We start from the raw sequence: 17,252 nt of genomic DNA, 5'->3' as shown, positions 1-17,252 counted from the left end.
CCATTCATATAGCATTGCTCAAACTTTAAACAACAAATACCAACATGATTCTATCATTCCTCCACCTTTTCAAAATTGGTTATCATCCTTAGATTCTGTTTAAATTATGAATTGGAGAAAAGAATTAAAAATGAAAAGGTAAAAAATAAGTAAAATATTACAATATTTAATTCATATTTTACTCATATTTTTCTGTTTCCCTTTCATTTTCCTTTTTAAATCTATTCTCAAACCAATAATTCAAATGCAACATTAGAATTTTCATCAATGAGAATTAATAGCCAAACTATAATGCAAAGGCAAATTTGTTTTACTTTTTCAAAAGTCGTGCACAATTTATTATTATTTACTATAGATCAATTTCAATGCTATATATCATAAGTATGGGGTGTTCGGCGGAGTTTTTTTAAGTCAACCTATGACTTTTGACTTTTAAAAAGTTATTTTGGACTGTTTAGTTAAACTTATTTCAAAGAGTTTCTGATTCTAACAGCTTATTTTAAGTCAAAAAAGTTGATTTTAAGAAACTGCTCACCCCTTACTTCTGATTATCAGCTTTTGTTGTGGACATGTTAATTCACGGTTATATTCTTAGATTTTTTATTTTTTATTTTTTTAAAAATAGAAAAATATCTAAATGGACTATAGAATATTATTATTATTTTTTATGAGAAATATAGACAAATAATGAATAATAAAAAATAAAAGTTAATTGAAAAAATTACTTCACAGCTTATTTAACAAACACTACTCAGCAATTTAAATCTATAATCTAACAGCTACACCAAACTGATTAACAACTTCTGATTAAAGTCATAATTTATAATCTGTTAAGCTATAATTTATAATATGTTTTAACAAGTATACCAAACAGGACCTGTGTGTTCATAAACCAGTGCTATTTAATTTTTATTTTTTATTTTTAAAATTTCAATAGGAAATAAGATTCAAACTCTAACACATGCTCCATTGTAAAACATCACAACATATGTATTGTACATAAATGAAAAGCCATTTTGAAATACAAAACATTATACATAAATAAATTTTATATACATCCCACGTATAATTTATTAATGTGAATCTAATGCTTTTGTGTCTAATAATAAAAAAATAAAAAATAAAAAATTGTTTATATATGATATTTACCTTTTTGAAACAAAAATGCTAGAGGTCTCAAAAATTTTACCAAAAGTTTTACCAAATGTCTCACATGGGTGTGGGACCCACATGGGACCCATATTGTGTGGGTCCCACACCCATGTGAGACATTTGGTAAAACTTTTGATAGAATATTTGGGGTCTCTAGCATTACTCATAACTCTCAAAGTAGTTAATATGGATAAATTACACTTTGTCATTTATGTTTGGCCACTTTTTCATTTTGACTTTTAAGGTTTATATTTTTTCATTTTGGCTCTTTATCTTTCAAATTTTTTTCACTTTACTCTTAAAATTAATTTCTATTAAAAACTAAATAAAAAAATGACACATTGACAATCACCTAGTATAAAAATATTTTATTATATATAATTCACATATCTAACATAAACTTAAATTTTAATATAATAATATATTTTTTATATTATGTGACAGTTATTATGACATTTTTTTAATCTAATTTTGAATAAAAGTTAGTTTTAGGAATAAATTCAAAAAAACTTAAAAACATAAAGGGTCAAAGTGGAAAAAATAAACTTTATGGGCTAAAGTGAAAAAGTAGCCAAACAAAAAAGAGGCAAAGTCTAATTTACCCTTAATAAAAAGGGTGATTCTATTTACACAACACTAATACTCTCAGTACATACTATGAATAGATTAAATTTATATTTCAATAATATTCTCCAATGAAATGACCCTTATAGACAATATAAAGTGTATTCTACCTATTCAAAAATTTCATATTTAAAAATACAAAATACTCTTCACTCATCATTCCTACGGGGTTAGGGTTTTAACATATAAATATTGTATTTCTTCATCATCTTCACCATTAACATATACTTATGATATCATTTATTATCAATTAGCTAATTTCATTCTCTTTTTCATTATACCTATTTTTCAAACTCAAAACATTATTACCTTTGAAGATTTAAGGTTTAAAAACATTAAAATCAATTAATTTTGAAAATTTGTATACCATGGATGACACTGAGATGGTTGGTTCCGATGTAAACATCAAAAAAGTTGATTTAAACATTGAAAATGTTAGTTTATGATTTAATTTTTTGGTTTTTTATTTATTTCGTTCGTGTGTTGGGAAGGTGATTTTGTTCGTCGTGTTTAAATAATCGGAGTTGAGCTTTTAGATAATGTTCGATTATTTATATTTGAACAAAATAATTTTCTTCAAAATATTAAGATTGACCAAATATTAAAATATTTGTACATAAAGAATTAAACATTTGAAGTTAGTTTAGTTAAAATAAATTAAATCTTTATTTATTGTTCAGATATAAATTTTTGAACACCTTAAATTTGTTCAACTTTGTATTTATGAACCTGACTAATTTGTTGAATTTGAAACAACGACGAGAAATAAGAGTTCAAGACCGACAATGAAGATCAACATTGGCGAATATGAAGGCCGAATAAAACACTCCGTTAGTGATCTAAAATGACGAGACGACAAGATGAGACATGACGAGAGTGCAACGTTAACTATGGAGATCAACCCCGGCAAAGATAGAGGCCGAATGAAACCTTTGCCGGTGATAGAGATCAAGACTGACGAAGATGGCCTCTGTTGGTCTCTGTTTTAAAGATTGTGGGGTTTTTGTTGTGTTCAGTGGTGAAGATGAAGAGTTTTTAGTGTGTAATAGTGTGTATTCAAATAGTTAGTGGTATGTTAATATATGATTGATAACGGAAAGTTAAAGTGTGAATTAAAATATTTTTAAGTGTACTAAATGATGGTGCATATTGAGAGTATTAGTGGCTTTTTTTGAATTACGCTAATAGTAATTAGGGTAAGATATTGGGCTGGGTTGAATTCAATGGATCTGAATTGGACCCACCCCAAAAACATTCAGTAGGCTCAAATCATACCCTTTCCCTAGGCCTCTAATCTCTGAAGCCGAACAGCCCATAAACGATGATATGGAAGTTGGGCCTATTGTTTAAAACAAAATTGACTAGAGGGTTTTTTTTTTTTTGGGGTGTAATTTTAAGACATAACTTATTTAATTTTCCCAGCTTATTTGACTTAAAAAAGTGAGATTTTTTCTTAAATTATAATTTGTAGCATTTTTTAACTTGGGAGTAGCTTGCCTCCAGTCCTTAATCGGACTAGATAGTACTGTTTGGTCCATGGAGGTCTACCATGGGTCCTATTTTTGATAATCTGAACCGTTGAATGTGTAAAACTCGTCGAGTACTGTATGACCATCAAAAATCACGTTGATCGGATATCAATAATTATGTGATCAAATCAGTTTTGTATAAAAAATAGATGGTGAACAAATTAACGGTTGACAAAAAACTGATAAGATGAGATAGTTATCGATATTCGATCAACGTGATTTTTTACAAGTATATAGTACGACGATTTCTACAAATTGAACGGTTCGAATTATTAAAACGAGATCCGTAGTGAACCCCCATAGACCGAATAGTACCGTCTTATCTGATTAAGGACTTGAGAGAAGCAGCTCCCTTTAACTTATCTGAAACCTTAATATGAAGAGACAAGAGTTTTCACAATAGAAAAACTTTTGAGAGTAAGTATTTGCACGATGAAAAGTTATGTGATAACTTATTTAATTAATAATTTTTTTTTTTTTTTTGGTTAAAAACAAATTATCAAGTTGCACTCGATTTCATGTGGCAACCTCCTAAAAAGCCATCTCATTGACTTAAAAAAAAAATTATTTCGTTAAAAAAAAAGCTTTTGGTCATTTGGGCGTACTTATTTTCCGCCAAAAAACCAAATTTAAGGGTTATTTGGGATGTTGTAAATAAGTGTATTTTTTGACTTTTTATGAAATATGGGTTGGATTTGAAGTGATGTAGTAGAGAGGTGATATGACTTAAATAAGATGATGTGACTTAAATAGGATAGTGACTTTTTGACTTTTATTAAAGATGTCAAACTTGGCCTTAGTCATTCTAAATATCATTAGAAAAGTCAATATAATTAAGAAAATCACAAATAAATTAGTTTTTTTATTGGCTTATTTTTAGTCAATAATCTCATTTTTTAGTTAACTTCCAGCGGAAATTGTAAAACTTATTTTAATTCTTATAAGCTAATAGTCTAAAAACTTATAATAATAATAAAAATTATAAGTGATACTTAGGCTTCGTTTGGTAAATATTTTTTTAATCAAAAAGTCAAAAAGTCATTAAAAAAATTAAAAAGTCAACAACCTATATCAAAAAGTCAAAGATTCTTTTTTCTCTTTATTTTTTGCACATCTTTTTGTAAAAAGTCAAAAAGTTATCCCAAACATATGTGTTTGGGTTGAGTTTTCTGGATTAAGTTTTTTGAAAACTGAGTTTTTTATTTTTCGTGTTTTTTTATTTTTAGTGAATATTTTTAAAATTTTAAATATTTTTTTTAATTTTTTAGATGCAGCTTACTTAGATATATCTAAAAAGTAAAAAATTTGTAAAAAAATATTTTTAAAAATTATAAAATACATAAAAATACAAAAAATGTACTGAATTCTCGTATTTTTTTTTATATTTTTGGTATTTAGTGAATTTTTAAAAGGTTTTTTTCACAAAGTTTTTACTTTTTAGGTATATTTATGTTAGGTATATCTAAAAATTAAAAAAAATTGCTTAAAATATTAAAAAAATCATTAAAAACAAAAAAAACACGAAAAATAAGAAAGTATAATTTTTTGAAAACTGTTTTCAGAAAAACGAGACCAAACAAGCTTACATTATATTTTAGTTAAAAAATTAAAAAATTACTAAAAAGATCTGTTCCAAACGAGACCTAAATGTGACTTTTGTTCAGACACGAGATATGCAAGATGTGTGAACTAAATATAACTTGTGATTAGTTTAAAGTAATGGAGCCACTGTTATCAACTCTATGGTAGTGTTAATTTGGTGGACTTGAACGTAGAATTTGATTAACAATTCAACAAAATACATAATTTTATATTTGATTAAAAAAATTAAAATTTTGATTAATAGTTTATTCAGACATAATATCGAAAATTATTGAATCCCAAAGCAAAGTGGGACACAAAATACGAGACAAATGAGAGGTTCAAACTAATTAACGAAATTACAAAATCAAAATAATTTTGCGTTCGTTTGAGATGTGGGTTAACTTTTTGACTATTTTATCCTGGACTAAAAGATTTCGTTTAGGATGGGCTTTTTAACTTCTTTTTTTTTTTTTTTATGAGAGAAAATAAAATGATTATGATTTGGATGTGACATTTTATCTTATTGAATTAAAAAGCTTATTTTTTCTTTTTGTGGCTATTTTAGCCAAAAAACCTCCGTTTAGCTCATACCAAACGAGGGTTTTGTCAATTCATTTTCGTAATCTTGGATCAATCCAAATATGGATTAGGATACACAATCCAATAAGATGATAATCTCAATATTAACAATCTTAAAAACATTAATATCATTTAGCCCAATTCGGTCAAACAAACATGACTAATGTTAAAAATAATTGTGTTAATGAAGACTTGCTTAGCTAAAAATATAAATTTACAAAAGTTAATACTAAAAAATTTTAATTTGTTTATATTATTAGTTTTTTTTGGCTTTCTCATAATTTTTTTTAGCAGAAACATGTTTGATAACTTTATTATTTTTTTATTTTTTATTCAAAATAACTAGTTTATTCATGATAATAATGCATTGTAATATACCAAGGAGAAAAATAAGAAGAGCAAAATGAAAAATGTTGGTACAGTCGCCTTTTGCCGAGAAAAAGTCAATTAATGATTTGTGTTTGACTAATAAATTTAGATTATTTTTAGTTAAACAAATTTTAAATTCAATATATTGACTTGTTAATCCACAGATGTATTCTATTACATAAGTTTATTTTGAGAAGTATGTTAAAAATTAATTTTTTATTTTTTATGAAAAAAAAATATAAAAAAGTAGAAAGATAATATGATAAATTACATTTACCTCCCTTGAGGTTTCTGACAAATACAGGGACCTCTCCTGTGGTTTGAATAATTACAGTAACACCCCCTACTTTACCTGACAATGTCAAGTTTTCCCCCAAAAGTTGACAGCCGTTTTAACCCCTAACAGACCCTGCCTATGTCATCAAATGTAAACAATAAAATGCCCATAATACCCTCAACCCATCTATATATAGCAAATGCTAGAGTCTCTCCAGCTTCACTTCAGTAAATCCAAGTGGAAGAGAAAAATTTAGAGAGGCAACCAAAATTAAAGAACAACAAAAAGAAGAAAGGGCCAAGCACAAACACAGGTATGTTCCCAATCACATTAACTATTTAAAAAAAAAAATTGCATATGAAAATGCATTATAACTATGCCCATTATTGAGAAATGAAGCACAAGCACAACACATATGTTCCCAATCACATTAACTATTTAAAAAAAAAAAAAATTGCATCTGAAAATGCATTATAACTATGATCCATTATTGAGAAATGAAGCACAAACACAAGTATGTCCCATGAATATATGTCCTGAAAATGCATTATAACTATGATCCATTATTGAGAAATGAAACATAAACACAGGTATGTCCCATCAATATATGTCCTGAAAATGCATTAAAACTCTCACATTTCATGAATGTAGGTTCACTGGATGGATATATCATCATCAAGTAATGGAGGAGGGGTGATGAAATATAGAAGCAAGATCTGTTACTGTGGGAGCAAAGCAACAATTAAAGTCACTGAATCTGAAAAAAACAGAGGCAAATTGTATTATTTATGCCCAAATGGGAAATGCGGATTCTGGGAGTGGTGCAAACCAGTAAACTCATCTATTGGAGGAGAAATGATGATGGAAGACACTCAAACAACTGTTAACAGACACACTTTATCCTATGAAGAAGAAAGTCCTGCAACGAATTTAATGAACCAAATGGGGGCTATGCAAACAAGGATGCAAGTACTTGAAGCAAACATGGGGTTTATAAAGATGATAATGATCATGAATTTTGTGATGTGTTTGATTTCCCTAATGGTTGCTCTAAAAATGTAATGGTAATGATTCACCTACTGTTTTGTAATGGCCCTGTAATACTGTTTTGTAATGGCCCTGTAATGGCCCTTTTTGTAATGGCCCTTATGTAAGGTTTTGTAATATTTGGTAATAGACCTTATGTTTGTAATGCAATATGTTTTGTAATGGACCATATTTAAATATGAAGAAGTTATTTCAGCATTATGTAAATATGCACATCTCATTTGAATAACATAATGACCTGTAAACATAATCTAAACAGCAAGCAAAACCATTCCATAAATATGCACCTGTTTAATTACATCATGATTGTTGTAAAATATGTTCAAGTAGTTTACTTACATCATTCCTATCAGATATGTTCGGTTACATCATCAGTTATAAAATACTTCATGGCCACTACAAAAAAACAAAAATGGCCACATCATCATATTGCTATTCTTAGCATTGCATGTCCACTACAAAAATACAAAAAAGTGGAACATGATCCTCACTAACTATACAGTCAAGCAACATATATTTTATACCTTCAACCTATGTTAATCCTTGTACCCAAAATATCAACAACTTAGCTAAGTCATCTGCAAAAAAAGTCAAACAAACAAACAAACAAATAAATTGATGTTGTCTGACCTGTGTCACAAACAAACAAATATCAACAACTTAGCTAATTTCATTGTAACTTCATAAGTAAGTTCATAACTAACATGATGTTGTGTGACCTGTGTCACACATTCAGCAGGCATTGGGGGGGTCCCTCTTGGAACATCCTAAATTGAAAACCAAAGTAAGGTAATAAATATGCATATCAATATCATAAATTGATAGAAAACAAATAAAAATCACAAATGAAAAGGCAAAACAAATACAAAAAACTTACTTGTGCATGGTTGGCCTTGCCCTTGCCTCTCACTTGTGCATGGTTGGCCTTGCCCTTGCCTCTCCCACTTGAACTTCCCTTCCCAGCTGAACTTCCTCTTGTAGTTGTATTTCCCCTCCCAGCTGAACTGTCCCTCCCACTTGAGTTGCCTCTACCACTTGCATTGCCCCTCTTAGCTGAACTACCTCTCCCACTTGAATTGTCTCTACCTCTGCCCCTACTCACAGATCTGCCACTGCCCCTACCAGCAGTTTTGACACTGCCTCTACCACTGGATGTGCCATCAGTTTTGCCACTGCCTCTACCACTGGATGTGCCACTGCCCCTACCAGCAGCAGATGCTTCACCCCTGACTGGACCTCTTTGGCAAGTTCTCTTGTTGTGTCCAAATTGCATGCACCATTTGCATCTCAAGGTACTAGACCTTTTTGTCTGACTTGTTCCAGCTGGTGGCTCGTGAGCAGCCCTCTTTCTTGAAGTCCTTGGCCTTCCTGGCAATCTTTTCAGTGGTGGGGGTTGTAAAGGATCCCCAGGTATAAGTGTCCACATGCTATGGTGTAAGATGGGATGTATCATTCCACCATTGGCTCTCAAGTAAGTTGCCTTAGAATAGTAGGGGTGGACAAAATCTTCTATGTTTAACCTACTGTGAGAAATTGCAGCCACAACATGCTTGCATGGAAGACCAGATATTTCCCACTGTCTACATACACAAGTCATTGCCCCAATATGGACAATGTGATTAACCCCCTCATTATCCTTCACCTCATACTCATTGCCTCCTGCATACTCCACTGTGCAAGTCCTTGACCATTTCTGTGTGACCTCAAGCTGTTTCTTCACATTCAATGTGACATTAGATTTCCATTGCATTGCCTTTTGGTACCTCATCTGAAACTTACCCATCAACTTGCACCTTATGCCCTCTAACATAGTTAAAATTGGCTGAGTTCTCAAATTTCCTAACCAATTGTTGAAGGACTCTGTCATGTTATTTGTGATGTGATCACTTCTAATCCTACCATCAAATGCATGCCTAGACCTTCCTTCAACTGGAACCTTCTGCAACCAAATGCAAGCATCATTGTTCAGGTCCTTAATGGCTTGCATAGCCTTATCATACTCCATCTGATTGTAAGCCCTTGCTGCTCTCCAAAATTGCTTCCTCAGAATTAAACCCAGAAATTTGGCTCTGAAATTGTTATATAGGTGCATGCAACATCTTCTATGAGTTGCCTTCGGTATAATGTCACTCACAATCTTATCAAGGCCCTGCATATAAAAACAATGAAACATTACTAAGCATTACAAGTTTAAAATTAGAGAATCATTTGTAATTATGTAAGTAAAGTAGTTGTTGAATATGTCAGTAAAGTACCTTTTGTTGATCAGACATGATGGTCCATGGTCTAGAAGGTAGTGCATCTTCTATGATTGTTCTCAAGTTGTGCAAGAAAAAAGACCAACTGTCCTTGCATTCACCCTCTACTATTGCCAATGCCAATGGAAACAAGCCATTATTTCCATCCAAGGCAACTGCTGAAATTAAAACACCACCATAGGGACCCTTCAAGTGACACCCATCTACCCCTATGAATGGCCTACATCCATTAATGAACCCTGCTTTCATTGCATCAAATGATATGAAAATTCTTTGGAACAATGGATATTGAGGAATGGTAGGGTCTGGTTGTTCTCCATCTTCTGAGACTGGGGTAGAGGGTATGTCATAATTTATGACAACCAAGCTGCCAGGGTTTGTTTTGTTGATTTGACTAGCATATGTTGGCAACAACACATATTGGCTCCCATGATCACCCTCCAGCTCCTCCTTGCACCTCCTTTTGGCTCTATACAGTTGCATTCTTGAAGCCTCAATCCCAAACATTTTATTCAGTTTCATTTGCATGGTATCTAAGCCCATGTGTGGATTGTCCTTAAAACTTTCAACCATTTTTTTAGCAATCCAAGCTGATGTAGCTTCAGTGTTTGTGTTCATCCTGCTACATGTGTGTGTAGGTACTAAGGTTTTAATCTTGTAGGTGATCCCATCTGGAAGTGGAGATGCATGAATTCTCCAAGGACAGCCCTCAGCAGCACAATGGGCTATTACTCTAGACTTCTCATTTTTGTCTCTTACTATCTTGAAACCAGTTTGCACTGTATAGTCCCTTAATGTAGCCCTAAAAGTATTCACTTCTGGAAAAATCATCCCTTCTTCCAACACAACTTCTCCATCTTGATTCATATATGGCTCCTTCCCATTGTAGGTACCATCATACTTCATGCCTGGAAACCTCATCTCTTCATCATCTAGACAGTTTGCTTCATCATCATAATCATCATCAGTAGTAGAATATGGCACTTCATCATCACCAGATTGGTAATCACTAAGTTCAGCATCATCACTTGAGCACTCATTATCATCATCACTCAAAATCTCATTGGCATCTGATTGGTTTTCATCCTCAGCAGTTGCATTCCAATCCCTATCCTCATCACTAAACCCATAAACATTGTCCTGATGGTACTCTTCATCTACATCTACAGTATGGTAGTCTTGCTCTACATCTACAGCATCTACTCCATGATTTTCATTTCCAACATTACTTTTATGTCCACCATCACTCATTCCAATGGAATATTCTATGTTTACATACAAGTTAATTGTTTTACTCCTTCCTTGCACATAAAACATGTCTAGCACATCAAGATCATTTTCTACTAATCTCCTTCTGTCAGTACCAGACATATCACAATGCAATGTGATTGCTATTGCTTCACTACAAGAAATGTCAGACAGGACTGTTGCAGTTACATCCTTCAAGGCATCAATGTAGCAATACATATTTGGGTCCACATCAAACACTCTTCCCACTTTTCCTTTGTAGTTGATGATTAAATCAAAATAAGGAAATGCAGCCATACTGTAATCATAATGATGTACCAATTATAAAATAAAATAAGCAAGCCCATACAATGACAATATGCAAACATGAAGAAATCCGTAAATTACACTATAATTATACTAATATTAAACAATCATAAGTAAAACCCAACAAATCAGAAATTCATTCTAAACATACATCTCCTGAATAACACCCAGAAAATCATAAATTCATAAATTTTCAACAAATTCCCTGTATTCGAATCAGAAATTTTGCAAATCAAATAAAAGCCCTCAACATTGCAAATCAAATAAAAGCCCTCAACATTGCAAATCAAATAAAAGCCCTAAACATACATCTCATAAATAAAATAAAAAAAATTAGAAATTTATATTAAATCCCTACATTACACTATTATTATAATAATATTCAACAAATTCCTTTTTTCCAGTCAGAAATTTTGCAAATAAAATATAAACTCTAAATATATATTTTCGAAGAAAACCATTTTCACATACATTTCATCAAATCAAACACAGAATACAAACAAATTTGTAAGAAAAAAGATGGAAAAAAATATTCGAAAATCATCAACACACATTTTAAAACACTATTCGAAGCTTACAGAGTTCGAAATCTTACCTGGAAGCCGTAACAGCAACTTCTCATCGATGAAACTCTTTTACATTGTGTACTGGCAACGACGATCGGTTCAAAACCTCAAGCTTTTTCGTCTTCTTCACAATCGACGATCGGTTCACGACGATCGCCTCCCTCTCTCTTTTCTTTCTCTGAACAATTCGATTTGTATTGTGAATGCATTGATTAGGGATTTTGTGAACAAAGGGCTTTTTGGTCTTTTTGCAAGAAAAAGCAAGGGTCACATGGTTATTTTCTATTGGATACTAACGTCGTTTGGGCAAAATAGACGGAATGGGGGAAACTTGACATTGTCAGGTAAAGTAGGGGGTGTTACTGTAATTATTCAAACCACAGGGGAGATCCCTGTATTTGTCAGAAACCTCATGGGAGGTAAATGTAATTTACCCTATGATTTAAAAATTTTAAAAACTGATTTTTAATCCATTTGTCAAGATAATCCATAGTTAACATGTTCATTAAAACACCAAAATAAAATAAAATTTATTAATTGACTAATGTATTACACTAACATGCTTTTAGATGTTATTGAGTTGTAAAATGTATATTTAGACATTGTTTGGGAATAAGTTAATTTAGTAATTTTTGATTTTTTGATTAAAATATGAACTAAAAAAAAAATAGTATGTGCCATTTTGGGAACATGGTAAAAAGTCACGTTTTTTGACAAAAAACGCTAGAAAAGCCATTTGGCAAGTGCCAAAAATGCAGTCATAAAATTACAAATTAGGGCCTATGAAAAGAAAATAAAAAAATAAATCTCTTATGTTGGGTAAGGGTATTTTGATCATTTTAATTGGATTTGACATCATAAATAAATATTAAATTAAAAAGCAAAAAGTCAACTTTTTACCAACTTCCCAAATTACTTCCAAAAAAGCCAAAAAGCTTAGTAAAAAGCCAAAAGTTAACTTTTTACCAACTTCCCAAAACAACCCGTTTGAGATGACTTTTTGACTTTTTACAAAAAGATGCGCAAAAAAGTAGAGAGAAAAGAGAATTTTTGACTTTTTAATATGAGTTGTTGATTTTTTGACTTTTTAAATAATTTTTTTGACTTTTTAACTAAATGAGAGGGTTCCCAAACGGGGCCTTAAAATTTAGAACAGTGCTTCCGACCCCAGTGACTCCCAGTGCCACGTGACAGCCTGCCGGCTGAAACTCAAAAAAAAAAAAAAAAAAAATTATTTTGACCAATCAGAAAAGACTCCAACACCTTCACAGAGGGTCGAAGCCATTTTTTTTAAATTTATGTGGAGTATATAGTTATTTATTTATTTTTATTTTATTTCACTCTGTCATTGCAGTGTCAGTCCATCAATCTAATATGTACTATGTATTGTTTATAATTATTGAGCAGTAAAATATAATTCTTTAGACTTTAGGTCTGCACTAGTTTATGTCTTATATTGATTTATAGGTGCCATCCTAACTCTCTCTTTCTCTCTTTCCAAAAAAAAAAGAAAAAAAAAAAAAAAAAAGATATTGTAAGGTCAGCTAGCTATCTCCATACCATGATTGACTACACTCTGTAGCGCATGGACTTATAATATTGGAGTAAATTTCAATGAGACCCTCTGTATTATTTTGAAATCGCATTGCCACCTTATTATTCTCTAAAACATCACTGATCTCCCTCGATTTAAAAATATTGTACATGTTCACCCTTATAAAATGGCTTATGTAAGCTAAAATTCTCCTACAAATTATAATTTGCCTTTGTAAATGTCTCAAACTCAATAGTAATCTCTTTCATTTTTTTCTTACCTTAAACACCACCATCATTCCCTTGTAGGTTTATTCAAGCCCTATCATCGTCTCCGTTTAGGTCCTCATATCTTCTCTTGCCTCAAACACCGCTACCATTGTTTTTCAATTATCTATATTACCTCTTTTATTTTCTTTAAACAACAACTTTATTTTCTTTCAATATCATATATTCTCTCTTCATACCTCAAACACCACTATGGTTTTCTCTTGGCATCCTCTCTCTTTCCTTATTAAGCACTACAACCATTACCAGTACTACTATGATTGAAAATGACAGTAAATCTACAATAATGATCGAAGATTAGGGTAAATGTAGATGGTGGTGACGGTTGTAAAGAACAGAGATCAATGGGGATGATTGAAGATGATAGTAGATATGTAGCGATGATAATCATAGAAATGACTGATAGAGGATGAGAAAAAGATTTGTGGTGTTAGTGATAATGATTGCAAGGATGAAATAGAAGACAACAATGATCAAATCAAAGTTGTTGAGTATATCTATTGCGAAAAATGCTTTGGAACTCTAATTCATGAGTTCTAAAACTAACTCTAATGAGCTGGCAGTGGGCACCACCTACTGTAATATGATGTTTTAATCTCGATTTGTTTTATTTATTTATTTATTTTTTCTCCATGTTATATCATTAGTGCTCCATTAGAGTACATAAATAAGTGCTCTAAATCATTGTTGATCTATTGCAGTGGTATTGATAAAAAAGAATGAATGGTAGTTGATGATATGTGGAGTCTTGATGCGACTCGTGCCAACAATTTCAATTGTATTGGTCGACATCCATGGTTGAAAGGAAAGAGAGTAGACAGTAGTAATGCCATGTTTTGGTGGTCTCTCATTTCCCTGTACAGTGCATATATATAGGGTTGTTTTGGGAAGCTGGTAAAAAGTTGACTTTTGACTTTTTATCAAGGTTTTTGGCTTTTTTGGAAGTGATTTGGTAAGTTGGTAAAAAGTTGACTTTTTGCTTTTTAGTTTAATATTTATTTATGGTGTCAAATCAAATTAAAATGACCAAAATACCCTTACCCAACATAAGAGATTTATTTTTTTATTTTTTTATAGGCCCTAATTTGTAATTTTAGGGCTGCATTTTTTGCTGCGTCTTTAAGTTCCCATTTTTTTTTGGGTCCAAAAACGTGATTTTTTACTATGTTCCCAAAATGGCACATAAAGAGTGAGTAAAATTGGTGATAATGATTGGTTTTGAAAATTTTGTGAATAATTAAATTTAGTGAATTTGAAGTAGAGAGAAAAAAAAAATAGTTGTTGAGTTTAAGAATAATGGTAGTTATAAAGAATGAAAAGATTAAGAGATAGCAGAGGTATAATGGGAACTTACCGTTGGAAATAAGTTTTTTTAGTAATTTTTAAATTTTTTTAGCTAAAATATGATGTAAAAAAAACTAGTCAGTGTGTTTGATTTGAGTTTTTTGAAAATTGACTTTTTTGATTTTCGTATTTTTTGTTTTTTGTGAATATTTTTTTAATTTTAAATATTTTTTTTTTACTTTTTTAGATGCACCTTACTAAGATGTGTCTAAAAAGCAAAAAAATTTGTGAAAAAATATTTTAAAAAATTAATAAATACATAAAAATATAAAAAATGTACTGAATTCTTGTATTTTTTTTTTGTATTTTTGGTATTTAGTGAATTTTTAAAAGATTTTTTTTACAATTTTTTTACTTTTTAGGTGTATTTATGTGTCACGACCCAAACCCGCCCCTATGGGTTTAGCACCGTAACCTGCCAGTAATCCGAGATTACCGAAGGCCTACTTAACAGTAATACAGAGTACAGGGGCTGGCGGAAGCCAATACAGTAAATAAACAATATCCAATGAGTTGTGACAGTCTGTATGCAAAAAGACATTTCATTCAAATATATATAGTCAGACAAAACAATATGTACATATATACAATCATTCAGTTCAAGGACTTAATCCCTATTAAACAGTACTGTAACAGTGTATACAGCCGTACAAAACAAATACAGAGACAGACGGGGAAATTAAAAACACCCCTAAGCCGTAGCTTGATAGGCTCGGAACCTCGCATTGAGGCACATAGGTTGGCTCGACAAAACTGGAGTTTACCCCGACGCTTCTAGCTGCGGTCTGGTGCCTATACACCTACATATATATATGAGCAGTGAGCTAAAGCCCAGTGAATAACACAATGCATAAAGGGTTTAAGAATGAATGTCCTTACAGTAATGAAAACAGTTCGTTAATTCAGTATATCAGTCATTCAGTCATATGTGGTACATCCATTAGCATAACAGTACAGTAAACAGTAGGTCTTAAAAGACCGAACAGTAAATGATGGCCATCAATCAGTAACAGTAGTGGTTCCAACAAGGGAACCGATAGAGATCTCTGTAGCAGTAACAGTAAACAGTAGTTGCTAAGGATGCCACAATACAGTTCAGAATATAGGACTTACATTTATTCAGTTAACAGTAATCAGTTCAGAAAGCAATATAGTTCAGTTGTTCAGAAGATAATCATTTTGAACATATCTTTACACAGTTGTTACTCACAGAGTTCTGGGCTACAGTAAGCTAGAGCGCATCCCCAGTCGCCAACCCTACACAGTTACAGATTGAACACACACTAAACTACATAGTTGGGAAAGATAATAACTTAATCCCTAATTTGCCTTGGTGTGGTTCTACATCTATATCCTCATTAAGATGTCTTAAACTATGCCTAATAATGCCTAGGATGAGATGAGGATGCAAATATGCACTTTAAAAATATTTTCAGAATTTTCAGAAAACAGGGGTCACGCTCGAGTGTTGGTTACTCCGCTCGAGCGGACATGCAGACAAAGGTTTCCGCTTGAGCGTATACTTACCCGCTCAAGCGTTCTGCAAAACAGTCAAAAGTGCTGGATAGGTGAAAATCATGCTCGCTTGGGCGCTCGACACCCGCTCGAGCATGAGACACAATGTCCCGCTCGAGCGTCAATTCATCTGCTCGAGCGGACTTCAAAACAGAACAAAATGCTGGGAGCACGATTTCCACGCTCGAGCGCCAGTCACCCCGTTCGAGTGTGAGTCCAAATTCTGGAAATTCCAGATTTGAACCTCAAGCTCAAAACCAAGTTTTTAAACCATAAATTCGATCCTTTTGGGCCAATTTTTCAGAAAACACATCAAAACTCCTACTTTAACATAATTCAAAGCTCAATTTGTAAAATCAAAGCCCAAGGGTGTTTCAAACAACTCAATTCAAACCAATTTTCATGAATATGGAGAACATGCAAACATGCATGAATTTAAACTATTTCAAAGCTTCAATTTCATGCTCTAATGAGCTAACTCTTACAAAAACAAGATGAAAACATGGACTTAACATAACTATGAGCATGCATGTGACAATTTGTCATGAAAACAACTTAAAATTCAACAATTCAAACATGCATGCATGGAATGAGCTCCAATTCAACATTAAGGAACCAATTCTTGACTTAATCCACTAAATTGACATGAATCATGTAAGAGCAAGTTCAATTCACAAACAAGAGGGTAATAACACTACCTTAGGTCTTAAATTAGAGGGTTGGAGGCTCAAATATGCACTCAATCCTTCAATTCCTTCAAATTTGAAACCAAAATTCAAGATGAAGCTAAGTTCCTCTACCTCTCTCTCACAGTCGGTTTTGCTTCTCAAATGTGGCTGAACAAATGTGTGCCTAAGTGTAATAAGGCTCAAAAGATATTAGGTAGTGGTCCACTCAATGGCCTAATGGTAAATAAGTCCAACGCTATTAATTTGGCTTAATTACTCTAATTTAATCATACCAAATCAGTTTTCAGATAAATATGCCATAAATTCACATTAATTCTAACGATCATAGAACATCAATCAATTTC

The 17,252-nt window shown here is 32.0% G+C and overlaps 1 protein-coding gene across 2 annotated transcripts; it reads right to left on the bottom strand.

Moving 5' to 3' along the window:
• Positions 1–7,529: 7,529 nt before the first annotated feature.
• LOC114313163 (uncharacterized) lies at positions 7,530–8,461 on the bottom strand. 2 transcript variants are annotated; one of them, XM_082888756.1, is made up of 3 exons: positions 8,039–8,461; positions 7,866–7,928; positions 7,530–7,739 (listed from the first exon to the last, which is right to left on the bottom strand). In XM_082888756.1, exons 1-3 carry the CDS (start codon positions 8,432–8,434, stop codon positions 7,731–7,733), a joined length of 468 nt encoding a protein of 155 aa, XP_082744882.1. In that variant the 5' UTR covers positions 8,435–8,461; the 3' UTR covers positions 7,530–7,730. The 2 variants fall into 2 exon arrangements, with proteins under 2 accessions (XP_082744882.1, XP_082744883.1); XM_082888757.1 differs by having other exon boundaries at positions 8,072–8,461.
• Between the last annotated feature and the right edge of the window lie 8,791 nt (positions 8,462–17,252).

Source organism: Camellia sinensis, chromosome 9 (genome assembly GCF_055761805.1).
Source record: "Camellia sinensis isolate YWXY chromosome 9, ASM5576180v1, whole genome shotgun sequence".
Taxonomy (NCBI): domain Eukaryota; kingdom Viridiplantae; phylum Streptophyta; class Magnoliopsida; order Ericales; family Theaceae; genus Camellia; species Camellia sinensis.
Note: the sequence above shows the minus strand (reverse complement) of the source record. Positions and strands in the feature narration are given on the sequence as shown.